Raw genomic sequence first — 27,999 nt, 5'->3', positions numbered from 1 at the left:
GTGGTAAAAATTATTATCGTCATTGTTACTAAGAACCTTTGCTGAGCCTGAATTTAGTTTAGTGCTACTGGCCACCTACCTGCATGCTGTTTTACCTCACCCCATAACTTGTGCCTGTACTTCGGGTCCCGGTTAATACCATCCTCTCTTCCAGCAACTCCACGCCAGGCTCTTTCTCTCTTCCTCACAGGTTTGGTGGGGTCTGAAACCTATAAAATATGATTGGGCCCTTTAAGAGTACAAAAATACAAAGTTAGGAGTGAAAAATGAATGTTTATTAGAATGAGAAAAGAAATCACAATAAATCACAAATTTAAGAATGCGGCCAGATACAACTATAACAAAATTCAAAAATGTCACATAGCCTGACATACTGTAATACTGTATACACTATAATTTGATCGATTTTTTAAAAAATTTTGTGATGTTATTTTCTGTAAAGAACAAAGATATAGGTCAGGCGTGGTGGCTCATGCCTGTAATCCTAGCACTTTGGGAGGCCGAGGTGGGAGGATTGCCCGAGCTCAGGAGTTTGAGACCAGCCTGGGCAACACGGTAAAATCCCATCTCTACTAAAAATACAAAAACAAAAAAATAGGTGGGTGTGGCAGCATGAGCCTGTAGTCCCAGCTAATCATGGGGCTGAGGCAGGAAAATTGCTTGAACCTGGGAGGCAGAGGTTACAGTGAGCCAAGATGATGCCACTGTACTCCAGCCTGGGTGACAGAGCGAGACTCTGTCTCAAAAAAAAAAAAAAAAAAGAACAAAGACATACTTTTCTTCTATCACGGTTAGTCAGTTTTTTTAAAAAAGTATTAATAGTTTAGATTGTGGCATCCTAATTAGGGAAAAGGAGTCAAGTTGGTGGGACCAGTGGAAAGCAAAGAGATAAAGCAGGTAAGCTGTAGGTCTGCCTTTCTTTATGGCCCAGAACATATAGCCCTCCTGTGCAAATAACCTACATAATTCACAGATCTCCTGCCTATCGTCAAATGCCTCAATTTATCAAACACCTAGACTAACAGAAGAATGCAAGTGAAGCTCCCTGCTACCTTGGTATTATCAATCAGCCCAAGAACTATCCTTATATAAAATCTCAAGCAATCAGCTTTTCCTTGCAATCAACTCCTCTCTTGCTGGCTGTCCTTTGCCTCCTTGCAACATATTTTCCTACTTTCTCTAATGAATCTGCCTTTCTCTACCTACAACTGTCTTGGTAAATGCTCTTACCCCTGCATTATCAGCCCAGGTAGTCATCACTCATCTGCAACACAGACAAATTCCTTTCAGCTTTATAACTCTTTATTAATAATGCCATGCAAAATGTTAGGATTATTGTCCAATTAGGAAAAAGCTTTACTGAGTTGCTTTCATATATAAACAGTATGTCTTCAAGTTTCTTTGTATCGTGACATCTTGAATACTCTTTGAATTAAGGACTAACAGGTTTGTTAGCATTTTTTTAAAAATAAGTTTGTCAAAAACACCCTTGTTCTAGTGGCAAATGATTGGTTTTACATTATCTTCATTGCTATTAGCATTCCAAGTCAAATCTACAGAATATCTTCAAATTTTTCAGTGTATTATATGATTCACTTGACTCATTAATTGGAGTATCAAGCCACCCAAGAGCCTCGGCTTTATTGCCATGTGAAAGTTATCTTTTCCTTTTAATTCATTAAAATGAATTAAAATTCATTTTAACTCATTTACTTCATTTGGTAATTTTTGTTTTTGTTACAATTTGCTTCTCAATATCAGAAAACTTCTGTCAATTTCTTTGCTCATCTTGATCATTATTGTTTCATGTTTCATTCATTGTAAACAGTTTCTAATTTTTATTACAAAAATTTTCAAACGTATAAAAAATTGAAAAAAAATGATGCTGTGAAAGGAAAATTAAAACTTGGGACCCCATTCATGATGCCAAAACGAAAAAAAAAAAAATAAGCTGAAAGCTGAGTCATGCAAGAAGCTATCCGTCCTTTTGTTCCTAAGCAGATGGTTCCAGATAAAAGGGCAAATACCGCCACAGGTAGCTACTCTATGTTCACCTTATCTTATATGTAGTGCCAATTACTGAGGAGACAAATACATAATTGACTACTCACATACCTGCTCCTGTTTCCTTGCACTATGTAGATTCAGTAATGTGACTATACGCTCCCTTTTTCCCCTCCAGCCTGCTTTTCCCCCTTTAAATTTGAAGCCCTCAAAATCATCTTTGAAGGAAGGCACATGTTAGAGTAGGCAGATAATTAGACATGAGCGGAAGAGCAAGCCCCAGGGGGAGGAAGCTCTGCAAAATCTCATGCCCCAGAGACCACCCAAAACATACATGCTAAATATGAGCAGAGAGGAGGGGAGATTCTGTGCAGAAAGGAACTCCCTAGGACCCGCCTTAAGATGCCCAGTAATCACTCTTTGTGTGGTTAAGCTGTGAGGACATAGCTAGTTACATGCTGGTAAGAAGGGAAGAAGGACAAAGGCAAAAGTCCTAAGAGGTACACAGGTACAATAAGTACAGATTTAACTGCTATACGACCTTCTTGGGGTGGCGGGAATGAGCAACACCACCATTAGGTAGGAGTTGTATTGATCCCAGGCCTGCACATGAACGTCAATGGACAGCAAGGGAGAATCCCACAAGCCTGGGAGGGAACTATATGGGGACAAAGGTGGAGACTTAAGACAAAAGCTGGAACTTAAAGAAATAGTCCAGCATAATAAAAACCGCAAGGCAGAACTCTCAGAGCTGCTCCCAGCCAGCTTAGCGCACTTCTCTCCTGGAGTGTATTATTTCTCTCCCATTAATAAATCTTTTACTTACTTTACTAATTGGTCTCTTGGCCAAATTCTTTCCTCCAAGAAAACTAAGAACTGAGGACCGCACACTTCCTTGTAACACACAGACCACAGACTGTTTCTGTGAGTCTGTGTTTTTTCTCCCAGGGATTGTCCTTAACCTTAGCAAAATAAACTTCTAAACTGATTGAGCCCTGTCTCAGATACTTTTTGATTTAGAGTGCAATAAATATCCACTAATTTTTATCTGATTTTTCCTTCAGTTCTTCAATAATTTTGAAGGGACAAAACAAGGCATCCTTTGTGTATGTCCAAATCAAGAGTCAGTAAATCCTCACTTGATTTAATGAGATGTCCAATATGTCTTTGCAGTTAAAATGGTGTATTGAGGCCGGACAAGGTGGCTCACGCCTGTAATCCCATTGGGAGGCCAAGATGGGTGGATCACCTGAGGTTAGGAATTTGAGACCAGCCTGACCAACACGGATTGAGAGGCTGAGATGGGTGGATCACCTGTGGTTGGGAGTTCGAGACCAGCCTGACCAACAAGGAGAAACCCCATCTCTACTAAAAATACAAAATTAGCCGGGCATGGTGGCACATGCCTGTAATCCCAGGTACTCAGGAGGCTGAGGCAGCAGAATTGATTGAACCCAGGAGGCAGAGGTTGCAGTGAGCTGAGATGGCGCCACTGCACTCCAGCCTGGGCAACAAGAGTGAAACTCCATCTCAAATAATAATAAAATAAAATAAAATAAAATGATTTATTGAAATGTTCCCAACTTTCTGCATAAAATTTTGAAACTTACTCATGTTCAGATATGTGAAATACATAAAATCTATTCTACTAAATCCAGACCTAAGTGTATTCCCATTTCAGCTTCCTCATGGCTGGACCCCAAAAATGCCTTCAGCCTATCTTATGCCACATGACACTACTGAATGTTACATGATGGTAGGGTCAGAGTAAAAAAAAGATCTAAGTCTTAACTAAAAATAATAAAAATACCTTAATTTTGAAAATACAAGAACAAATGAATACATTGCTAAATTTTACCCCCATGTTAGTTTTTTCTTCTAAGAGTAAGTGGGAAAGGTAGGTAATATAGTACAACAAGAATTATGGGTTACAAACCAACAACCTCTTCCACTAATTGGATTGTGACACCCACTATAAATCTGTCTTTTTCTTCAAGTCTGGTTCTGTGTACCTAGCTCATTGAGAATCTACTTTAGCCTAGCTTCAATTGCAAAAATACAAGGACTGAAGAAAACGTCAGATACTCAAGACAAAGTCATGAGAAATATTTGATTGATGTAATTTCCTTGGGTTTTCATTGTTGGTATTATATCTCACCAAACTTTGTCCTTCTATAAACAAAGGATTGAAGGATTTTCACCAAGTCTCCATTTTGTGCATCACAAATATAATTAAATCATACCCTTTAGTTAAAAATGTATTGCCCCAGAGGCAAAAAAAAAAGTCCACATAATTCCCCATAATTTCCTAAACAATGATTCCAGAAAGCAGAAGGCAATTGATTTTCACCAGCACATGCATTAATTTTTATGACACCCTCTCTGAGTTTTGGAAACAAATGAAGTTATTAATATTTGAAGATGTCGGGTAGTATTTTCTGGCCCATCTAATTAAAGAGACTCCATTGCAACCAGACAAGGAGGGGGGTCTAAATCCAAAGTCTAGAATTCGAGCTGGGCCGACGAAAAGCTCTGCCATTGTGAAGGGAAGTTGGGGTTTAGAAACATTGCAGGCATTGAACGCATTCTTCAAAATTGATGTTTCTCAATCTCATGTGAACAAAATGGAAAGCATGTGGGAATAGGCAAAAAGAGATAAGAATTCCCAATTTGAGTCTTCAATGCCGCTCTGAAAAAGGGCTGAGATTGGTTTATATCCTTCTACAGTAGAAACAACGATCTCTACCTCCAGAATACAACTTAAGAGAAGACCAGGCTATAAAAATGAGGGTTTCTTTTAACTGTAGAGCTGTGTAAAAATGTTAGTACTGCTTTTAAAATGGCCACTTATTTAGAAACGTTTTTTAGTTACCATCAAATTGTCCTACGTTTTAGTGATAAAGAGACCTAAAAATAAGTAAGGAGTTGTGTTTAAGGAAATGATAGGCCAAGTTTTCCAGACTTTCCCATCCATTCAGTGATAATTATTAAAGGTCACCTTAATATTCTCAAAAAGTAGAGATTTGAACAGGTTCCTTCCTCTGTGTGCTTTAGTTTCCCCAGCTGAAAAAGAAAGTGTGTCTCTGTGGCTTCTCAGCTTCTTTTCAGTTACTCCTTTCAGATATTTCCCAACTCCAAATATCTAACAATATCAAAAGGTTACTGTTGCCCTTCACCTCTCCCACAACTTTTGGGAACTTCTCTGTAAGTGACAACTGTGGTGTTTCTCCTGCACAGCCTAAGAATGGAAGAGGGGCCTTCCCCCTGAACCCTACCATCAAGCAGTACTGTGTGACCAGGCACATAGGGAGGGATGACACTGAGGAGCCATGCTTACAGAGGACTTTTTAAATGAGCACTGAGATTCTTTCATTAATGAACTTTATTTTTTAAAAAATTCAATAGTTTTTGGGGAACAGGTGGTTTTTGTTCACATGGATAAGTTGCATAGTGGTGATTTCTGAGATTTTGGTGCACCCATCACCCAAGCATTTTACACTGTACCCAGTGTGCAGTCTTTTACCCCTCACCCCTCTCCCACCTTTCCCCACAAGACTCCAGAGTCCATTACATCATTCTCATGTCTTTGCCTCCTCATAATTTAGCTGCAACTTGTAAATGAGAATATACGAAGTCTGGTTTTCCACTTCTGAGTTACTTCACTTAGAATAATGGTCTCCAACTCCATCCAGGTTGCTGTGATTGCCATTATTTCACTCCTTTTTATGGCTGCGTAGTATTCCATGGTATGTATATCCACATTTTCTTTGCCCACTAGTTGGTTGATGGGCATTTAGACTGGTTCCATACTTTTTCCATTGCAAATTGTGCTGCTATAAACTTGTGTGTGCAAGTGTGTTTTTTATATAATGACTTATTTTCCTCTGGGTAGATAATCACTAGTGGGATTGCTGAATCAAATGGTAGATGTACTTTTAGTTCTTTAAGAAATCTCCATACTGTTTTCCACAGTGGTTGTACTAGTTTACATTCCCACCAGCAGTGTAAAAGTATTTCCTTTTCACCACATGCCTACCAACATCTATCATTTTTTGATTTTTTAAATTATGGCCATTCTTGCAGGAGTAAGCTGGTATCACATTGTCGTTTTGATTTGCATTTCCTTGATAATTGATGATGTGGAGCATTGTTTCATACGTTTGTTAGCCATTTGTATAACTTCTATTGAAAATTGTCTATTCATGTCCTTTGCCCACTTTTTGATGGGATTATTTGTTTTTTCTTGATTTGTATGAGCTCTTTGTAGATTCTGGATATTAGTCCTTTGTCAGATGCATAGTTTGTTAATATATTCTCTTACTCTGGGTTGTCTGTTTACTCGGCTGATTATTTCTTTAGCTGTGTAGAAGCTTTCTAGTTTAATTAGGTCCCATGTATTTATCTTTGTTTCTGTTGCATTTGCTTTTGGGTTCTTGGTCATGAACTCTTTGCCTAAGCCAATGTCTAGAAGAGTTTTTCTGATGTTATCTTCTAGAAGTTTTATGGTTTCAGGTATTAGATTTAAGTCATTGATCCATCTTGAGTTAATTTTTGTATACAATGAGAGTTGAGGATCCAGTTTCATTCTTCTATATGTGGCTTGCCAATTATCCCAGCACCATTTGTTAAGTAGGGTGTCTTTTCCCCACTTTATGTTTTTGTTTGCTTTGTTGAGGATCAGTTGGCTGTATGTATTTGGCTTTATTTCTGCATTCTCTGTTCTGTTCCATTGATCTATATGCCTATTTTTATACCAGTACCATGCTGTTTTGGTGACTATAGAGTTAAAGCATGGTTTGAAGTCAGGTAATGTGACACCTCCAGATTTGTTCTTTTTGCTTAGTCTTGTTTTGGCTATGCAGGGTCTTTTTTAGTTCCATATGAATTTTAGGATTGTTTTTTCTATTTCTGTGAAGAATGATGATGGTATTTTGATGGGAATTGCACTGAATTCATAGATTGCTTTTGGCAGTATGGTTATTTTCACAATATTGATTCTACCCATCCATGAGCATAGGATGTGTTTCCATTTGTGTCATCTATGATTTCTTTCAGCAGCATTTTGTAATCTTCCTTGTAGAGGTCTTTCACCTCGTTGGTCAGGTATATTGCCAAGTTTGTTTGTTTGTTTGTTTTTGCAGCTATTGCAAAGAGGGTTAAGTTCTTGATTTTATTCTCAGCTTGGTCACTGTTGGTTTACAGCAGTGCTACTGATTTGTGTACATTGACTTTTTATCCTGAAATATTACTGAATTCATTTATCAGACCTAGAAGCTTTTTAGAGGAGTCTTTAGGGTTTTCTAGGTATAGAATCATATCATTGGTGAACAGTGACAGTTTGACTTCCTCTTTTATCGACTTGGATGCCCTTTATTTCTTTCTCTTGTCTGATTGCTCTGGCCAGGACTTCCACTACTATGTTGAATTGAAGTGGTGAAAGTGGTCACCCTTGTCTTGTTCTACTTCTCAGGGGGAATGCTTTCAATTTTTTCCTGTTCGGTATAATGTTAGCTGTGAGTTTGTCATAGATGGCTTGTATTACCGTAAGGTATCTCCCTTCTGTGACGATTTTGCTGAGGGTCTTAATCACACAGGGATGCTGGATTTTTTCAAATGCTTTTTCTGCATCTATTGAGATGATCATGTGATAATTGTTTTTAATTTTGTTATGTGGTGTATCACATCGATTGACTTGCTTATGTTAAACCATCCCTGGATCCCTGATATGAAACCAATTTGATCATGGTAGATTATCTCTTTGACATACTGTTGGATTCAGTTAGCTAGTATTTTGTTGAGGATTTTTGCATCTATGTTCATCAGCAATATTGGTGGTTAGTTTTCTTTTTTTGTTATATTCTTTCCTGGTTTTGGTATTAGGGTGATACTGGCTTCATTGAATGATTTAGGGAGGATTCCCCCTTTCTCTGTCTTTTGGAATAACGTCAATATGGTTGGTACCAATTCTTCTTTGAATGTCTGCTAGAATTCAGCTGTGAATCCATTTGGTCCTGGACTTTTTTTATTGGCAATTTTTTTTATTACCCTTTCAATGTTGCTGTTTGTTATTGGTCTGTTCAGAGCTTCTATTTCTTGCTGGTTTAATCTAGGAGGGTTGTCTATTTCCAGGAATTTATACATCTTCTCTAGGTTTTCTAGTTTGTGCACATAAAGGTGTTCATAGTAGCCTTAAATGATCTTTTATATTTCTATGGTATTGGTTGTATTAGGTTGGTGAAAAGTAATTGTGGTTTTTGCCATAACTTTTGTGCTGACCTACTACCATCTCTCATTTTGTTTCCAATTGAGCTTATTTGGATCTCCTCTCTTCTTTTCATGGTTAATCTCACTAATAGTGCTTCCATTTTCTTTATTTTTTTCTAAGAATCAGCTTTTTGTTTCATTTATCTTTTGTGTTTTTTCTTTCAATTTCATTTAGTTCTGCTCTGATCTTTGTTATTTCTTTTCCTCTTCGAGGTTACAGTTCAGTTTGTTCTTGTTTCTCTAGTTCCTTGAGGTGCGACATTAGGTTGTCTATTTGTGCTTTTTCATATTTTTTGATGTAGGCATTTAATGCTATGAACTTTCCTCTTAGCACTGCTTTTGCCATATCCCAGAGGATTTCAGAGGTTGTGTCACTATAGGTTTGATAGATTATGTTCAGTTCGAAGAATTTTTTAATTTCCATCTTGATTTTATTGTTGACCCAAAGATAATTCTGGAGCAGATTATTTAATTTCCATGTGTTTGTATAGTTTTGAGGGATCCTTTTGGAGTTGATTTCTAATTTTATTCCACTGTGGTCAGAGAGGGTACTTGATATGAATTTGATTTTCTTAAATTTATTGAAACTTGTTTTGTGGCCTACTATATGGTCTATCTTGGAGAATGTTCCATGCGCTGATGATAAGAATGTATATTCTGCAGTTGTTTGGTAGAACGTTCAGTAAATATCTGTTAAGTTCATTGGTTATAGGGTATAGTTTAAGTCCATTGTTCTTTGTTGACTTTCTGTCTTCATGACCTGTCTAATGCTGTTGACAGAGTATTGAAGTCCCCCACTATTATTGTGTTGTTGTCTATCTCATTTCTTAGGTCTAGTAGTAATTGTTTAATAAATTTGGGAACTCCAATGTTAGGTGCATATATATTTAGGATTGTGATATTTTCCTGTTGGGCTAATCCTTTTATTATTATATAATGTCCCTCTTTGTCTTCTTTTGTTTGTCCCTCTTTGTCTGTTGTTACTTGAAAATCTGTTTTATCTGATATGAGAATAGCCAGTCCTGCTCACTTTTGGTTGCCATTTGCATGGAATATCTTTTTCCACTCCTTTACCTTACGCTTATATGAGTCCTATGTGTTAGATGAGTTTCTTTAAGACAGCAGATACTTGGTTGGTCCATTTTTATCTGCCATTTTATATCTGTTAAATGGATCATTTAGGCCATTTACATTCAACGTCAGTATTGAGACATAAGGTAATATTCTGTTCATCCTGCTAGTTGTTGCCTGAATACCTTGTTTTGTTGTTTTTTTATTTGCACTGTGTTATTGTTTTATAAGCCCTGTGAGATGTATGCTTTAAGGAGGTTTAATTTTGGTGTAGTTCGATGTCTTGTTTCAAGATTTAGAACTTCTTTTAGTATTTCTTGTAGAGCTGGCTTGGTAGTGCTAAATTCTCTCAGCATCTGTTTGTCTGAAAAAGACTTTATCTCTCCTTCACAGTACCTAACAGCAGGTTTGGGAATGAGGTTTCCGGCTGTATGGTCACCAGCTTTGGGGTCTTAGGCAAGATACTCAATCTCACTGAGCCTCAACATCCCCATTTATCAAATGAAATTAACTGCATTGGCCTTAGTGTTGCTATGAAGGTTAATTGAGTTACTAGAAGTGGAGTGCAAAGAGCTTGACATTTAATGAATGGTTGGTAAACATTACTATTTTATTATTATTTCTGGGAGAAATGAGGAGACAGCATATGGGGAAACTATTAGGGAGTGGCATTAACAGGAGATGACAGTGAGTCCTGGAGGCCTTGAGAGCAGAAATTTGGGACTGATGAGGAAAAGGCTTAATTTGAGGAGAGGGAAAATGAGCTGAGGTTACTCCTTCCTATCTCTGGTATCTTTGCTTTATAGCTCAAGCCTCAGAGAAATATCCCTCACTCACTCCTTGGGCAGTTTAGTAAATAGACTACTAGCTTCCCCATCTTAGAGTTCTGTTCCTTCTGCCTCATCCCCTCTAAACCACACAAAAAAAAGTGCCTCAACACAGGCTGTGGGAGCTTGAGCAAGTTACATTCCCTCTTTGGGGCTTCATTTCTCAATCTGTAAAATGCTGATGTCTCATATTCCTTTGGCCTTACCATACTGTGAGTAAAATAACACAATTGAAATCTTGGCCCAGCATTTTTCAAAGATTCCTATTTCTATCCCAGATTTGTGGTCTAAACTTTATATTATGATGGTTCTCAACTTTACTAACCATAAGGAACTCATTCTCCTTTGAAATTTTCTCTTATTACTTAGAGGACAAAAAAGAAAGCAAAAACAAACCTGGGAATCAGGGTGTGGGGGTAGATGATTCATTCCCATCATGTTATCTTTTGAAAGGTTAATAGCTACCCCTGCACTACCCCATTCCTTATCTACCTGAATTCCATTTCAGGCAAACAAATAAAATGATCAAGAAAAAGGCAATCTTAGAGAGACACTGTCAAGGCTGATAGACTCTGGTAATGAAATTATTCCAACTTCTGCCACCCACACAGAGCTGACAAGAACAAAAGGATGGGTGTTTGTGCAGATGCCTTGTCATAGTGGTAAGCAGCTCAGTGTCACTTGCCTCAGGCCTTCGCGTCTCATCCTCAGAACCCTCCCAGAAGAAAGGACATTAGTATTCACTCTGATGAGGAACCAGGAAATTAGACTTTTCCTGAACGCAGAAAAGAAAATCAATGCCAGCTTTGCAAACCCACCTGAGTCTTTCTAGGTTGCATGTGCAGGTTATCATTCCCATTTAGGGAAATAAATTCTTACAGAATCCTTGAATTTAAGCACTGACAGGACTTTAAATGGCATCTATGCCAACCAAGCACATTCAGTATTTAAGTCCTCTTGCTTAGTACTCAACCAAAGTGTCACCTAGCCTCACTTGAACACTTCCAATGAGAGTTCCAACTGAGAACCTGTAGGAAGAACTCAGAGAGGCAAAAAGGAAGTCACAGGGCCCCACAGAGCTCAGAGACAGCTGAGTATGAGAACTGAGTGAGTGCATGGCAGTGGTAGTGTTAGCAGTGGAAGAGATCTGAGTTACCCCGAGTTGCCGGCAGTGTATCTATCAGAGTCCATAGCAACTTCAGTCCTTGCCTCCTCAAAAGAAATAATTTGACTAAGGGGCATAAAGCAGAAAAAGATACCCAGGCAAGTTCCAGAGCAGGAATGGAAGTTTATTAAAAAGACTTTAGAAGGGTAAAGAAAGGAAAGAACCCTTGGAAGAGATCCCAGTGGGCGCCTAAAGGTTAAAGAGAGGAAAAAAAGGAAGCCACCTTTAACCAAGGTTCTAAGATTTGATGAGCTCGCCTCTTCCCCATGATTCTTCCCTTAGGGTGGGCTTTCTGCATGCATGGTGCCCTCGTTACCCTTGGGAATTGAGCATGCACAGTGCCTTTAGAGAGTTTATGAGTTTATGAGGCTTTTTTCCCTTTTTCCAGTGGCATGTGCCCCCAGAATGTCATACTTCACCATTTCATTTCTTAACATGTGTGGCCAAGGGGCTTCTCCCTGGGGCCTGCATTCAATCAACATTTTGATGTTAACAGGTGTGGATCATCAGGAAATGGCCTCTCCCTGGCACTGGCTGTCAATTTATCACTTTTAGAGAGGCAATGCAATAGTTGCCAAACTGTCACCCGACATTTCTAGTGGGTGGGGGAAGAGCCCTCTCATGCCCAACTATCTGTAACAGTAGGGTGGCCAAGGGATCCTGTGGGATGCTGGAAGGAAGAAGGAAAGTATGGAGACCTTGCCTTGGGTTTGGAGAATGTGGGAAGTTTGGGCTTCCTCATGGGGTCAGTGTTTCCATAAGCAGCACTTTAGGGAGGGTAGGTGAGCTGGGCTAACAGGGAGTAGGAAATCCACCTCTTCTCTAAATTTAACTCTTGGACATCTTGGTCTTTCTGGATTGTGTTGCAAGGACAAAAATATTGGGTTGAGTATAATGAGACTTTATCACTATATATCTGCTGTCAGTTATCAGTGAAACCATGAACAAGTTTTTAAAAATCATCTGAAATTTAGATATAGGCCAAAGAGATTATTGGGTGATCTTTCAGTGCTGGACTTAACTTTCTATTTACTGGATTATTTTACTTCGCTGTAAAGGAAAGCCTCACTTATAAATTTTGTTCAGTAGAGATAAAAATAATCTCTGCCCAGTGGAACTAATAGCCCCAAAGTGTACAGTTTATGATCCTATTAAATGTAAACCAGTCTAGTCTATATAGCTTATTACACACCAAGCTATTAAATTGCTTATATAGACCTAGCTTCTCAAATGTTCTTCAGGGTGGTTCTCAATCTTATTGTTTCCCCATTAACTAATGAGTTCAATAAAATCTTTGAAACATGTTCACTGTTTGTATGAAGCATACTTTTACCTTTTTGAAGATTATACTTTAGCAGGAAACTCACTTCTGACTCCAAGGATTAGGTTTTCTTATCTTTTAAAAGATGCATTAGGATTAGAGGGTCTCTAAGAGCCCACTCTGAGATGTCTGAGCCACTAAGCCACCTGGGCCCTGTCTTCTCCACCATCCCAGGGTCTCCAGGGAAAAGGCCCTCTTAACCCTCTGGAGCTGAGAATTAGAGACTGCCAATACTGTTTCCTCCCATGGCCCCCCAGAAAAGGTGGTCAAGTCACATCTGAACACTGCAGGCCTTCAGCAATTCTGAGATTCTTTGGAAGTTCTCAGGAGCCAGAATACATTGTTTTTCCCCACTTATTCCCATTCCTCAGCCTCTCCCTCCTCCTAACCACTCTCTACTTCCCATGACAAACCTGAAAAATTCCTGGTTCTACATACCCAGCTTTTAGTTCAACCCAGAGCCTAAGGCATCACCCCTGAGTGCTCACCTCTTTGACATCCTTAAGTGGAAATCAGCAGTGCCTTTTGGCCTCAGCTGAGGCAGCAGGGGTCAAACAGCTACTCCTCTCACTCCTGCAGAAGGGGTGTAAAATCGCTTCCGGCTCTGACGTCTGATGAATCTGTCCTTCCGAACCTCCAGAGGCTTCTCTGTCTCTGCCCTTTTGGCCTGAGGTTGTTCAGAGGGCATTATCCTCTAAACTGAAAGTGTCTGAATTCACTGAGGGCGAAGATGTGGTGTGTAGATGGGGCAGAGAACATGAAAGGAGGTTCAGGAAAGGCCAGAGATTACATTTAGCATTCCTGAAAGCCCCTTTTGGCCTTTGGCAACAATTAATGATCAACACATGGAAAAAGCCTTTTCCATTTCAAGGGATGACTGATTTTGTTAACAGCAGCTTTTGCTGAGCCTTCCTAGGTCAGATCTCTGTGTCTGAGAATAAGCTCAGTGTGTACAGTGTTTATGAAATAAACACTTTTCTGTTTCTGATGCCAAGTTGGTTGCCAGGCCTGACTGCTAATACTCATGGCTTGGTCAGGTGCTGATAAATTTCTCTTGGTACCTTTCTTCCTTCTAGTGATGTCCCCATCCATTATTTTAGGAACCAAATTAATTCCCCAGCTCTGGGAGGGAGTAATGCTTCCCAGGCTGCCAACCACAGCCTGGGCCCTCACCCCTCCTGTACTATGCAGTTGGATGGGGGGCGGAGGAGGGGGTGCTGAAGATTAAGCCCAAATGTCTGATAAATCACATAATATTTATTGGACTTTGAGTGGTTACACAGGGTGCCACAGAGACAAAATCCCCAAAAGTTTGGATGTGAATATCCTGAAAATATGAAATGAGGTCAGCCAATCCATGATGTATCTATCTGACACACTGAGATGGTGTTTTTAAACACCTCCCTCCCGTACACAACAGAGACCTTAGGGACCCTCTGCTTCAGTTTAAAGAAAAGTTTCCCCAAAACGTTGTGGGCATTTGTGTCTCTGAGAAGGAAGAAAGCTGAAGCCAACTCCAAACAGATTCCACACTTATTTATAAGTCTTGAGCCTCTGGGACACAATTCTCTCCAAGATCACATCCCCAGCAAGAAAAAAGAGTCGAGAGAGATGGATACCTAGCTAGGGCTAGGGAAGGAGTTGTCTTCTCACTCCTGGCCACTCTTGGAATATCTTGAAGTAATCAAATCTTGAGGCTGGGGATTTATCCACTGGTTGGAGCGATACTTATATATGTATTATTAAAACTCAACAGTGATCACAGCAATTATTTATAATTTAGATCAACAAAATGTTATTTGGGGGAAGTAATTCATCACTGACATTGTTCAGAATTGGTGGGATATAATGGTAATTTAAAAATTGTTAAAAATTGGTGGGATATAATGGTAATTTAAAAATAGACAATTTTTATGCATTTTATTACGAATTTAAACTTCTCTATAGTGAATGCCCCCTTCATTGCCTACACCACAGCCCTCCCACTGCCCCTGCCTGGGTGTCTACCTCCAGCTAATGAACTTAGGTCTTTAATAAATAATGTTAGTCTAGGGCTGCCTCATCCTTTGCAAAGTAAAAACATCTGTACCGTCTGCATTTCTATAATTGTGATTTTATTTATTTATTTATTTATTTATTTATTTATTTATTTATTGAGACAGGGTTTCGCCCAGTCTGAAGTGCAATGGCACGATCTCAGCTTATTACAACCTCTGCCTCTGGGCTCAAATCATTCTACTGCCTCAGCCTCCTGACTAGCTGGGATTATAGGCACGTGCCACCACTCTCAGCTAATTTTTGTAAGTTTAGTAGAGACAGGGTTTCACTCTGTTGCCCAGATTGATCTCAAACTCCTGAGCTCAAGCCATCCGCCCTCCTCGGCCTTCCAAAATACTGGAATTACCGGCGTTTCTCACTGTGCCTGGCCATGATTATACTTAAATTGTGGTTGGAAGAGGAGTCAAAGTAAAGAAGAAAAGAGGAGACTAGGTAATATAAAAAGAAAAAGGGGTTTCAGACCAGTCTGACCAACATGGTGAAACCCCATCTCTACTAAAAATACAAAAAAATTAGCCAGGTATGGTGGCTCATGCCGGTAGTCCCAGCTACTCAGGAGGCTGAGGCAGGAGAATCGCTTGAACCAGGGAGGCGGAGGTTGCAGTAAGCCAAGATTGTGCCACTGCACTCCAGCCTGGACGACAGAGTGAGACTCTGTCTCAAAAAAATAAAAAGAAAAGAAAAAGGGGAGAGAGGCATATCAGAATAAAGAAAATAAACAGGGAGAATGTAGCCAGGAGTGGGGGCTGCACCTGTACTCCCAGATGTTCTAGGAGCTGAGGTGGGAGGATTGCTTGAGCCCAGGAGTTTGAGGCCAGCCTGGACAACATCACAAGACCCTATCTTTGTTTTTTTTTTTGATTTTTTGTTTTTTATTAACAACAACAACAACAAAAAGGGAGAATGTGACAGGAAGAGATCTTGGAAATCTAATAAGCCATTATTTTCTTAAAGTGACGTTTTATTTTAATTTTTATCAAAGTCAAATGTGGGCATAGCTTAAGAAAAGTAGTCATTCTATAATGCTTATGGCAAAAATCAGCCCTTTTTGGCCCCTCTCAGCTTCCATTTCCTCTCCCCAGAAGCAATCATCTTCCTTTCTTTTAGCTTTTTCTTCTAGTATTCAGCTCCTTGTTTCTGTTTCTTGATTTTTCACTTTTTGGTATTAATCACTGATTTCCTCCACCAAGATAAGCATTTAATTGTCTTTCACCCTCAGGCTCTAATCGGGCACGCTCCTCTTACCTTCCAATTCTTTTAAATCACATTTTTTATTAAACCAATATTCAGTCATAATACTTAATACTATGACTATTTGAGTATTATTTATAGCTAAGCAGTGTAGAGTACTCTAATTGCATTTATTTTCTAGTACAAGCTCTTGTTTTATCCCTGAAGTTAATAATTGCCTTGGTTTTCATTTTTTTGTTTCTCTGCTTACTTTTCCATGTTTCCATTTAACTCATTCCCTACTGTTAGAAATGTAAACTCCTCTTTAAACATTCAAATGCACCAGGTAATCTCTTGTTTCTTTTTGCTTTTTCCCTTGGGGCCATCCCCCCCTCCAGCCTCCCCCACCCCCCACCCCCCCCAAACACCCCCACCACCACCACCCATAGCCTTCCATCAAACAGCCCCAATCTAGAATGGGTTTCTCTGTACGCTGGCTGCACAGTGAGTGTTCTGGGAGCTTTTTAGTGTCTCACACTCGGTCTTGGACAGAGAGCCAAGGATACTATGATATCTGAAGAAATCCTCTACCATGAAAGGCAGAGGCCAAAACAAGCAGACAGAGGGAAAGTGAGACAGAAGAGGTAGTCAGTGAAAGAACCAGAAAATGGTACACCCAAACAAAGGCATTACTGCCTCAGATATTGAGATGTTAAGTACAACCCCATTACAATTCCAGGTCCTGTATATGTGACCTGTTTCTGTTTGTTTGTTTTTATGTTTATCTGTTTCTTATTTTGTTTTTATCTCCAAAGGCTTTTAGGATATCTTTATATCTTAACGTCAGAAACTTCATAATGGTGTGACTTGGTACGAATTTTTGTCCATTCACTGTGTGGGTGGCCTCTTGATGAACCCTTTAAAGTAGGCAATCATGTCCTTCAGTTCTAGGAAAGTTTTTTAAAGTATTCCTTTTATAATTTCCTTCCCTTCATTATCTCTGTTGCCTATCTCTCTGGCGCTCCCGTTGTTGGATATTGGGTCTTGTGGACAAACCCACTAGTTTTATCTATTTCCTATTTTCCATGTATGGGCAAGTAGGTGGGCAATCAGTAAGGATATTTCTTTCTTTTTTTTTTTTTTTTTTTTTTTGAGACGGAGTCTCGCTCTGTCACCCGGGCTGGAGTGCAGTGGCGCGATCTTGGCTCACTGCAATCTCTGCCTCCCGGGTTCACACCATTCTCCTGCCTCAGCCTCCCGAGTAGCTGGGACTACAGGCGCCCGCCACAACGCCCGGCTAATTTTTTGTGTTTTCAGTAGAGACGGGGTTTCACTGCGTTAGCCAGGATAGTAAGGATATTTCTTAATTTATACAATTAAAAGAAAAAAATGAATGCTTAGGAGACTGAAAGCTGCACACACACACACAAACATACACACACACACACACACACACACAAATCAGGACTCCGTTTCTTGACTGAGAACTGAGCTGATTTTCAGAGTCGTAACTCACTGACTGAAAAGGCCAGGTCCCCAGGAGAAAGAATGCTGCAGGAACTCCCAGTCCTTGACCAAAGAGATGTATGACCATGCATTTGGCTAACTAGATGCTGGGGAAGGGAGAATACCCAGATATTTTGAGAACTTTTGGATTCATGGTCTGAATTGGTCCCCAGGCATCTAAAGCAAATAATAGCCCATTGTTAGAGAGGAAGCATGTGGGAGCCAGGTAATAAAAGGAGTTCTAGTTCAGGTTAGACTCACCATGGCTATACTGGTTCCATGGACTCACTCAGTGGCCATTTCCCCAGTTCCTGAATTTATCACTGGAAAGGATACATGTGGTAGATTGCAGAACCCCTTGCTGATTCCTTAGTCTGTGGGTTAAGAGCTGCTATAATGAGAAAATCTGAGGACCCTCCTTAAAAATCCAACACAAAACCCTAAAATATTATATCTCAAGGGAAATAGCAGCGATTAGTGCCAACCTTAAGACCTAAAAGATACAGAGATGGTAATCTCCAGCATATTTTCATTAATTCATCACTCTGGCCCCTACAAAAAGGATTCAGATCCTGGAGCATGACATTGGACTATCTCAAACAACCAAGTGGAGATCTCAATTGCAACTATTGTGCCAGAAGTGGTATTTTTGCTAGGGTAAATTCACATAGCTTCAGATATATGGTATATGGACATTGATCTGGCATGTGCATTCTTTTTCACCCCTAACAAGGAGGATCAGAAGTAGACTGTATTCATTTGGGAGGATAATAGTATACATTTACACTTTTGTCCTAGGATCATGTTAACCCTCTCACCCTCTGTCATAATACAATCTGCAAGACCTGATCCATCTGGACGTTCTGAAGAATATCACATTGGTTTATGCTATCAATGACGTCATTGATGAGTCAAAAGTGGCAACTGCATCAGAAGCCTTGGTAAGACACATTCACTCCAGAGAGTGTTAGATAATCTCTGTAAAGATTCCCTGACAAATAAGTAAAACATGTAAGGGCATAGTAATTTGGAGCATGCCAGGAAAACACTTCCAAAATAAAGGTCAAATTATTGCATCTGGACTCTCCCACCACTAAAAGGAAACACAACACCTGATAATCCACACTGCTCTGACCCATTTACCAAACGACAGAGAAAGCTGACAGCTTTGAATAAGACCCAGAACAGGAAAGGGATCTGCAGCTGGTCCACAATGCAATGTAAGCAGCTTCACCACATGGGCCATATTATTTGGCAGACCCTATGGAATTAGTTATCTGTAGTGGGAATTGATACCATGTGTAGTTTATGACAATCCCAATGGAAAACAAAATACAGTTTATAATACTTGTGCTCTGAAGCGAGGCCATGCCATCTGCATCACAGGATTGCACGTCATTCAAAAAAAAACAACTCCTGCAATCTATGTGGCTGTGGTTGAGTTAGAACTCATGACCATGAGACATGCACAGATAATGGGGCCAGAGATGCCCATCATGGCCTAGGTTCAAAACAGCCCATTAAGTCCTAAAACCACTAAAAATCCATCAAAATATGGGAGCAGTGCAGCCAGGCTAGAGAAGGATAAGTCAGGGCTAGAGAATACAAGTGAGCTAGAAAACTGGTGGTCCAGCCCTCATGTCAACCACCACTGTTGCATTAGTACCTCTCCCTCAGCTCACATCTGGCCATGTAGTGGCTGTGGTGGTATGCAGGTGGGGAGACTGTCACTTTTAACCAGCCAACAGATGAAGGAAAAGGCCAATCATAGTTAACCAATGGTTTAGTTCAATATGTGGTGAAAGCTTAAAACAGGCTGTGGCTGCATTACACCCTCCATCAGGGGTGGCCTTGAAAGGTAGTAGAGAGAAGAAATCCTCCCAATGGGCAGAGGTTTGATTGGTGCACCTAGTCATCCACTTGATTTGAAAAGCTAAACGGACCAGTAAGCATAAGTATAGACTCATGTGCAGTGACAAATGGCCCAGCTGGTTGATCAGAGGCCTGGAAGGAGAAACCTGGGAAGATTAGAGACAATAAAGTTTGGGGAAGAGGAGTGTACACAGATCTTTAAAAGTGAGCACAAAATGTAAAGATCTCTGTATTTTATTTTAATGCCCACCAGAAAGCACCCATCATGGAAGAGGCACTAGGCAATTAAGTAGACAGAATGTCTATGCCGGTTGCTGATAGGAGACTGTGTCATCTGCCACTCCAATACTGGCACTATGTGTGCATAAAAGGAGTGGCCATGGAGGTAAGAATGGAAGGTATGCATGGGCCCAACAGTATGAGTTTCCACTCACTAAGTTTGATATGAATAATCCCACTGCTGAATGTCCAATCTGCCAACAATACATGAGCCCTCAATGTGGCACCATCCCTTGAGGAATCAAACCAGCTATTTGGTGGCACATTATATCCCTTCCATCATGGAGAGGGTAGTGATTTATCTCGACTGCGCTCAGCACATACTCCAGATATGGCTTGTGTTTCTTGCATGTAGAGCTTTGGCCAGCACAAATCTCCAAAGACTTGTGGAGTATTCGATCTGCAAGCCCAGGATGCTTCATGTAATGGACTAAATTGTGCCCCCTCCCCCCAAACAAAAGTATGTTGAAAAGCTAAACCTTAGTACCTCAGAATGTGACCTTATTTGAAATTATGGTCATTGAAGATGTAATTAGTTAAAATGAGGTCATACTGGAGTCAGGTGGCCCCCTGACCCAATATTACTGATATTACTGGTGTCCTTATAAAAAAGGGAAATTTGAACACAGATATAAACACAGGGAGACTACTGGGTGAAGACAAAAAGCAAGAATTAGGGTGATGTTTCTACAAGCCAAAGAACTCTAAAGATTGCCAACAAACCACCAGAAGCTTAGTGATAGGCAGGAAACTGATTCTCTCTTACAGCCCTAGCAAACTGACATAGCACGTAATGTCACATTAGACCAAGGGACAAAATTTGTAGCAAAAGAGTTACAGAAGTGGCAATATGACCATGGAATTTCCTGGTTTTACCAAATACTGCATTTCCCAGAAGCTGCCAGCCTAACAGACTAATGGCAGATCAATGATCTTTAAGATGCAGCTGTGGTGCAATTTAGAGATGCTATCTTGTAAAGATGAATCATCATCCACCAGAACACAGTATACAACCTGAATCAATTACCATCACATGATGCTGTGGTCACAATAAGTAGAATATATGGGTCTGGAAATCAACGGGTGGTTTAGGAGTAACTCTGTTTACAATGCTTCACATTAAATCACTTGCCATTTTCTGTGCTTCCCATTGCCACAACTCAAGGCTCTGCAGGTCTAGAGATCCTAGATGGTGAATGGTTCCACCAAGAAACACAGCAGAAGTCCCTATGTCTTGCTATGGCTGATCATTCCAGAGATCCTTTACCAAGAGTGCAGCAGACAAGAAAAAGAGTTATGCTCCTGAATGCAAATCAATACCACAATGTGGTATTGCAAATCAATACCACAATGATATACCATCTCAAACCAGTCAGAATGGCTATTTAAAAAGTCAAAAAATAACAGATGCTGGCAAGGTTGTAGAGAAAAAGGAACGCTTTTACACTGTTGATGTGAGTGTAAATTAGTCCAGCCATTGTAGACGACGGTGTAGTGATTCCTCAAAGACATACAGACAGAAATACTATTTGGCCCAGTGATCCCATTACTGGGTATATACCCGAAGGAATATAAATCATTCTACTATAAAGACACATACATGCATATGTTCATCACAGCTCTATTCACAATTGCGAACATATGGAATCAACCTAAATGCCCATCGATGATACACTGGATAAAGAAAATGTGGTACATATACACCATGGATAAAGAAAATGTGGTACATATACACCATGGAATTCTATGCAGCCATAAAAAAAGAATGGGATTATGTCCTTTGCAAGGACATGGATGAATCTAGAGGCCATTATCCTTAGCAAACTAATGCGTAAACAGAAAACCAAATACCACATATTCTCACTTGTAAGTGGTAGTTAAATGATGAGAACACATGGACACATAGAAGAGAACAACTCACAGTGGGGCCTCCCAGAGGGCAGAGGGTGGGAGGAGGGAGAGGATCAGGAAAAATAAGTAATGGATACTGGGCTTAATACCTGGGTGGGGAAATAATCTGTATAACAAACCCCCATGACACAAATTTACCTATATGACAAACCTGCACATAGACTCTTAAACCTAAAATAAAATTTAAAGAAAAAAGAGTTATCTTCCTGATCATCAGAGGGAAATAGGACTACTATTAAACAATGGGTGTGGGAAGAATGTTTGACACCCAAGTGATTCACTGGTGCATCTCTTGGTATTTCCCTAAGTTTGATAATATTTAATAGATGGACAAGGGAAGAAGCCACAGACTGAGAAGGACCTGGTGACCCAGGGCTCACAGTCCTCAGGATAAGTGTTTGGATAGCCTTATACGTAAGCCACCTAAACCAGCAGAGGTGTTAGGATAAGGAGAATCAAGAACTGGAGGTAGAAAAAAGAGATTATGGGTGTACAACTGCTGTCCCAAGACCAGATGCAGTGGTAGGGGCTAAGTTTATCCACTAACCTTCCTCTTGTATCTTTCTGCCAGAAAAGAATCCTGGAAGACCTTTCCCCAGATGTAGACTTTTTATACAAAGCAAGTAGATTTGAGTTTTGCAAGATGTGGATTGTAGTGGAGGCTGTGGTGCACCACTCACATCACTTCCTTGAGGACTAAGGTGCTCATTGTCCAAGCTTTTGGGAACATTGCCTATTGGATGCTTGTAGCTGAGACTCTACCACAGATCTGATTCCAGCCAAAGGTAGCTGTCTCACCTAGGGTTATCCCAAAGGATGATGTCTAATTCTTGTCTAATGAATATTATACCTTCTTTTACCTCACTGAGGTATAATAGTTTTACTTTTTAAATGTTTTTTTTTTTTTTTTTGGTTTTCTTATCCTGTAATCATCTCTATTTCTTCAGAGTCTTTTTTGTTTTAACCTTTTTTCTTCTTTGCCTTTATATTAGGGGACTTTATCAAACATTTGAGAATCCCTTGGCAGTCTGTCCAGTCACATTTAAGGTGCAAATATGAGACCTTAAAAAGCCACCTGCAAGCTCTGGCAGAGGAGATTCCATCCGATGGGTTCACTCTGAGGTTATCGGAATTGAAACCCCCACCCCCTTTCAGTATACGTATTTTCTTTTATGTTGAGCAGATCCGTTTTTCTAGAAAAGGAGTCCTCCACTGTTCTGTGTCTATAAGGGATGGGCAGGTAGGTTATAAAATGGCTCCAAGGGCTGATAGTGGGGTGAGAAGGTCTCATTAGTCAGTATGTGAACATCCATGGTCTTTTTGATTGCTTGTGGCTCCTCTTCTCTTAAAGATTTCCCTGAGCCATAGTCCCTATGAGAAATGTCTTCAGAGAAGCAGCCTCCATTCTTCTCCCTCAGTTGGGTAAAGTGTGGTTACGAGGCTGCCTCGGAGAGGGGAAAGAAACTTGGTATAGTCTTTCAGCCAACACTCCCACTTTTGCCTTCCCAGTGCCCACTTTCAGAGCTACTTCATCCTACAGTCTGGAGCCTTTTTGGAATTGTGCAACATGAATCACATCTTGGTTTTTCCACACTAAACTGATATTCTGGCTCACCCTACTCTGCTAAGTCAGTTACCTGCCACTAGTCCATCAGTGTTCTGTCTTCTAACCATTCTCCTTGCCCTTCTCTATTGATGCCTTTATTTCCTTTTGCTGTCACTCAGTGTGGTTTCAAGAGAGATCAGAGGTAAATACATGTGATCAACCCTCCATGTTTTACCCCCACCTATTTTATAGATGGAGAAACTAAGGCCCTGGAAGGGATTATGACTTGCTGAAGTCATACAGCATTACTAGGCTATAAATAATATTTTCATGTAGATCCCCAGGCCAATGTTCTTTGTGAAAAAAACAGAAAGGTATGAAAACAGGAGGAATTCAGGAATTCAATAGTGTGGTTTGGTTTGGGGAGGGGATATGTATACAGAGAGAGCACTGGTAGGGGGATCCTGAAATAAAATGAAGAGATGGCCAGAAAGAAAGGAGATATTTTCATCCTTAGGTCTTTTGGTCGTTTATATTTGTCTTCAAATTCTTTCAAGATATTTATTGTGTACGGGACCCTCTTTCTGTGTTTCCCGCTATTCTATTGTAAGACAGACTTCTCACTATTTCTATTCTGTACTCCATTCTTTCCCAAAAATAGATGGTATTTAAAAAATGTGGTTCTACTCAAATTGCCCATATCCTCAAATGCTTGCAATGACTCCACATTGCCTATGGGATAAAGTCCAAATCCCCTCGTTTTTCAATAATTTTGAACTAGGTGAGGAGAGAGGATGACAAGGAAAAGTAAAAGGAAGAGATGGGAGTAATTTGACAAAAGAAAGGAATAAGTGTTGCTGATCAGGAGAGGTTGACGATGACTCTGAGGTGATAAGCTTGGATGACTTGGGGGATTTAAAACAGCAAAGTCAGAGGCGTTGAGCTTGGCTTTAAACATGACAGCCACACAGAAATGCCTAGCAGACAGATGAAAATAGGAGGTGAAGGACACATCAGAGGATCTCAGGATTGGCAAGTTCTTCTGTGATTCCCAATCCAATGCTGAAAGAAGTGAGAATATGATAGCTCCAAGGATCATCAAATCAAGGGGAATCTCTTTGAGATGGAGACATTTGAGTGGGTTTAAGTAGGGGAGAAAGAAGAACAAGAGGAGATGGGGCTGACTGGTATTTCTAACGTATAAAGTGCTCTTTTTTCTATCAAACCTGAAGCATACCTAAAACATAATTCCCTGATTCATACTGTGGTATTGATAACTATATTCATTTCTTATTGCTTCTCTAATAAATTATCACAAACTTAGTGCATTAAAACAAGACAAGCTTACGAGCAAGCAGTTCTGAAGGTCAGATGTCCAAAATCAGTGTCACTGGGCTAAAGCCATGTGCAGGCAGGGCTGGTTCCTTCTGGAGACTCCAGGGGAGAATCTGTTTCTTTGTCCTTTCGAGTTTCTAAAGGCTGCCTGTACTCTTTTGCCTGTTACCTCTTCCTTCAACTTCAAAGCACTTCAACCTCCTGTTCCATTGACAAATCTCCTTTTTCTGATTTTGAGCTTGTTGCCTCCCTGTTATAAAATCCTGGGTTCTTATCCACCTGGACAATATGAAATAATCTACCCATTTCAAGGTCCTTAATTACATCCGCAAAGTCCATTCTACCATGTAAAGTAACATGTTTATAGGTTCTGGGGATTAAGACATGCATATGTCGGGAGAGACCATTATTCAGCCTCCCACACCTTCTGAGCTATGTATATTGATATCACTGAATGACTTAGTGAATGAATGATTGAAGACTTTTTAGCAATTTGACAATATTTATTACTAAATCCATTATGCACTTGGTCATGTTTTACACTGTTTTCAGCAGATAGCTAGGAAACCAGTGTTTATTCTACAAACTTGATCCTGCTTGGTCTCAAAGTGAATTCTCAGTTATCTTAAAGTGGCAGCCAGTTCATTGACTACCATGGAATTAAAACAAGAGAAGGTGGCAAGCCTATTTTCATCATTCTGATGTAAAGCATTTGACTACAATAAATACAAGCACCAAAATAAAGACACAGATGTTCAACGGATCTGGGTCTCGACTGGGCCCTAATTTCTCATACCCACTCCCCTTAGCCTCTTTTGCCTCAGCTGACTGGTTCTTGGCTTGGTTTTCAATGTACACAGCACCAGTTCCAGGTGAGGAATTCCCAGTCTTTAGGTGGGAGAGTAGGGATTTGGATGGCTTTGTCATGTAGCTTTTTAAGCCCTGTCCACAGATGCCCAGAGTGCATGCCTCACAATTGGCTGCATCATGGGATCCTTCCAGGGACACTTCCAGGATTACTGGCATTTCTGGAGACTTCCTCGTGCCATTTCCGTAGTATTTCTTCAGGATATGCTGCACCAGGTTGCTCAAAATCCTCATGGTGCTATCCGAGGAGAACTCAGGCATCTCATATTGGGACCAGGAGCACTTCTGGCACCTTTGGCCAAAGAGCCTCATACGCACCTGGCCCTGGGATGTCCGGTGCTCCCAGTACGTGTGGCACAGAATCTGCACTTGAGCAGAAGCCCAACTTCGCTGGCAGGAGGAACACCGGAACCTGCAGTCAGAAGGAAGACACCCATTATGCCTTCATCTGGTTGTTAACCTGAGGGAAAATGGTCTTGGCCCCCGTCTCTAAGATCCTTTTCCATTTGAAAAATATCATGTGATTTGGATTGTCCCAGTCATTGATAAACAGGAACAAGAAGGATTATGTTTCAGATAAGACTTTTTCCTGTGACCTACTGAGTATCCACCCATATGTTATACCCAAGTCTACCTCTTTGCTAGTAAAACATCTCCAGATGCCTCTGAGAGAAAATCATGTCTGCCATCTTCCAGATAAACTTATTCTTAATTTTGCTCATAGAAAGCTTTGGTAAAGTATCTATTTTGATGCATACACTATAATTGGTGCTTTATAATTTTATCCCATTTCATCTGTGAAGTAAGCACTATTAAACCCAATATCCAGATAAGGAAACTGAGTCATGAAAAGGATACACAACCTGCTTAAGGACATACAGGGTAAATGTTAGAGGCATGTTGCTAATCCCAGGCCATCTGAAATTAATCTCGTTTACCTGCTGTAACACTTTGCCTCTGATGAGTAGTGTAGCTAATCTCTCACACCTGGAGAAACAGACTGCATCCCTCATACCTGGGTTGAAGATCCAAGTCCACAGTTTACAACAGGAAGACTTTGGGCAAAGCCCTTCCCTTTTATAACTACTTCATTGTTTGAATCCATAAAAAAAAAATTCAAGGGTTATATTGGCAGCATCAAAAGAGACGATGTTTGTGAAAACACTTTGTAAACTACAAAATGCTTTTCAAAAGCTGATTGATATTTTCCAAAAGTACACTGGTAGGTTGCTTTTCCAATCTCAAAATGACAATCAAATCAATTCATCCCAACAGGAGAAACAACTTCTTTCTGTTTGAAGGAGTGCCAAAACGTTGTAAGACCTCATGAGTCCCTCAAAAAGCTCTGGCTGGTGTGGAAAGAAACATTTACACAGTTCCCTGGATTAGAAAGCAGAGCAAAATGACTGCTATATGGGCTCTGACAAGTGACTTGAGAACTGTTCTGGAGACGTTTAGGAGGCTTTATTTAACAACAGGTTCTGCAGCTAAAAATAAGCATATACTGTATTTGATACAATATATAATAATATATTATTTATAAATTTATTATTCTCAAATACATAGTACATATGTATATATAATTATATATCACTTATGTATACATACACATATATATTTTATCTTATCCCATTATCTTATGGGAATGTATACGAAGGAATACTTACTCTGCCTAGGAGAACCAGAGAATGCTTTTAGGAGGAGGAGGCACTAGAGTGGGCCTTGAAGGATGAGCAGGGAGGGGTGAGGGGAGGGTCTGCTGAACAAGTAGAACTCCATGAACAAGGATGTGGAAGTCTGAAAATGCATGGCATAGCTAATAGTCCATAAGGAATGGAGTAGGTCATACCTGAGGCAGGATGGGGCAGGCAGGCAAGCTGAGTAATAGGTCAGATGAAAACTAGACTGAAGGTCCTGGGTGTCATTTAAAAATAAATTTGATTGTCCAGGTCAGCAACTCTCACCCTCCTAACATGGGCAAGGAAACTGGTTCCTGCAACCTGGAGGCTTGCTGGGAGTTAAAGAAGGAAGTGGTGAGTAAGGGAGAAGTATTACTTGGTTACTCCATGAACTGGGTTTTAGATTTAGGTTTTGCAACATCATTCTCTCCTATTATCCCCAGGCCTTCAGTAAAGCAAAGTTCATAGTAACTGCTTGATCTTAGCCAATTCTTAGGATATTTAAAAAAAAAAAAATGGCTCCATCCCAGGCTTGTACTGAACAGGGTCAAGGCTTGGAGAGCTGCTGCAGCTGGGGGAAGCTGGTCAGGACTACTGGGGAGACTGCAAAAGACTCTAGAGGAACAAATGAGGTGGTGAGAAACTAGAAGGGCAGATTTACGGAATGGGGGCCTTCTCCAGGGTTTTCCAGAAATATTTACAGAGAGAAACCTAGTAAAAGAAGAAACTTCCAGCAGTTAAACAAAATGGAGGTTTGGAGTCATCTTATCATTTAGACCCTAAAGAGTACTATGACCACAAGAGGATGGAGACATTTACTCCTTCAACAAGCTCTCAGAGGAATAAATCATGCTAAGCTGAGCCTCAGCCTCTCTTCTCAGAAGGGCTATTGCCTCGGAAACCCACACTCACCAGCCAAATGCTCTCTGTTGGTATTGCTTCCACCCTTGAGCCAGGCAGTCTAGCTGAAGGTTTCCATCCAACTTCAGCGTCCATGTGGTCCAGGGTTTTGCCTCTTGGATTAGTTCTTGAAATGTCTGCTCCCAAGTCGTGATATCTACAACCATTTTTACCCTCTGAAGCTCATAGAGTAGGTTTCAGGTTTACTCGTTTCTCAGGAAGAG

The 27,999-nt window shown here is 40.3% G+C and overlaps 1 protein-coding gene across 1 annotated transcript; it reads right to left on the bottom strand.

The window, feature by feature from the left end:
* Positions 1 to 27: 27 nt before the first annotated feature.
* Positions 28 to 27,999, bottom strand: RTP4 (receptor transporter protein 4). Its single transcript, XM_054482279.2, has 3 exons — positions 27,788 to 27,999; positions 24,343 to 25,608; positions 28 to 209 (listed from the first exon to the last, which is right to left on the bottom strand). The coding sequence occupies exons 1-2, from the start codon at positions 27,940 to 27,942 to the stop codon at positions 25,023 to 25,025; spliced, it is 741 nt and encodes a 246-aa protein (XP_054338254.1). The 5' UTR covers positions 27,943 to 27,999; the 3' UTR covers positions 28 to 209; positions 24,343 to 25,022.

The sequence above is a fragment of the Pongo pygmaeus genome, chromosome 2, assembly GCF_028885625.2.
Source record: "Pongo pygmaeus isolate AG05252 chromosome 2, NHGRI_mPonPyg2-v2.0_pri, whole genome shotgun sequence".
Lineage (NCBI taxonomy): Eukaryota > Metazoa > Chordata > Mammalia > Primates > Hominidae > Pongo > Pongo pygmaeus.
The sequence above is the reverse complement of the archived record's forward strand: the minus strand, read 5'-3'. Positions and strand labels throughout refer to the sequence as shown.

Excerpts from the sequence above, each read along its gene's own strand:
- RTP4 (XM_054482279.2), bottom strand. The coding sequence starts at position 27,942 with ATGGTTGTAGATATCACGACTTGGGAGCAGACATTTCAAGAACTAATC. Across the intron at positions 25,609-27,787 it reads CAACAGAGAGCATTTGGCTG|GTTCCGGTGTTCCTCCTGCC; the intron begins GTGAGTGTGGGT and ends TTCTGACTGCAG.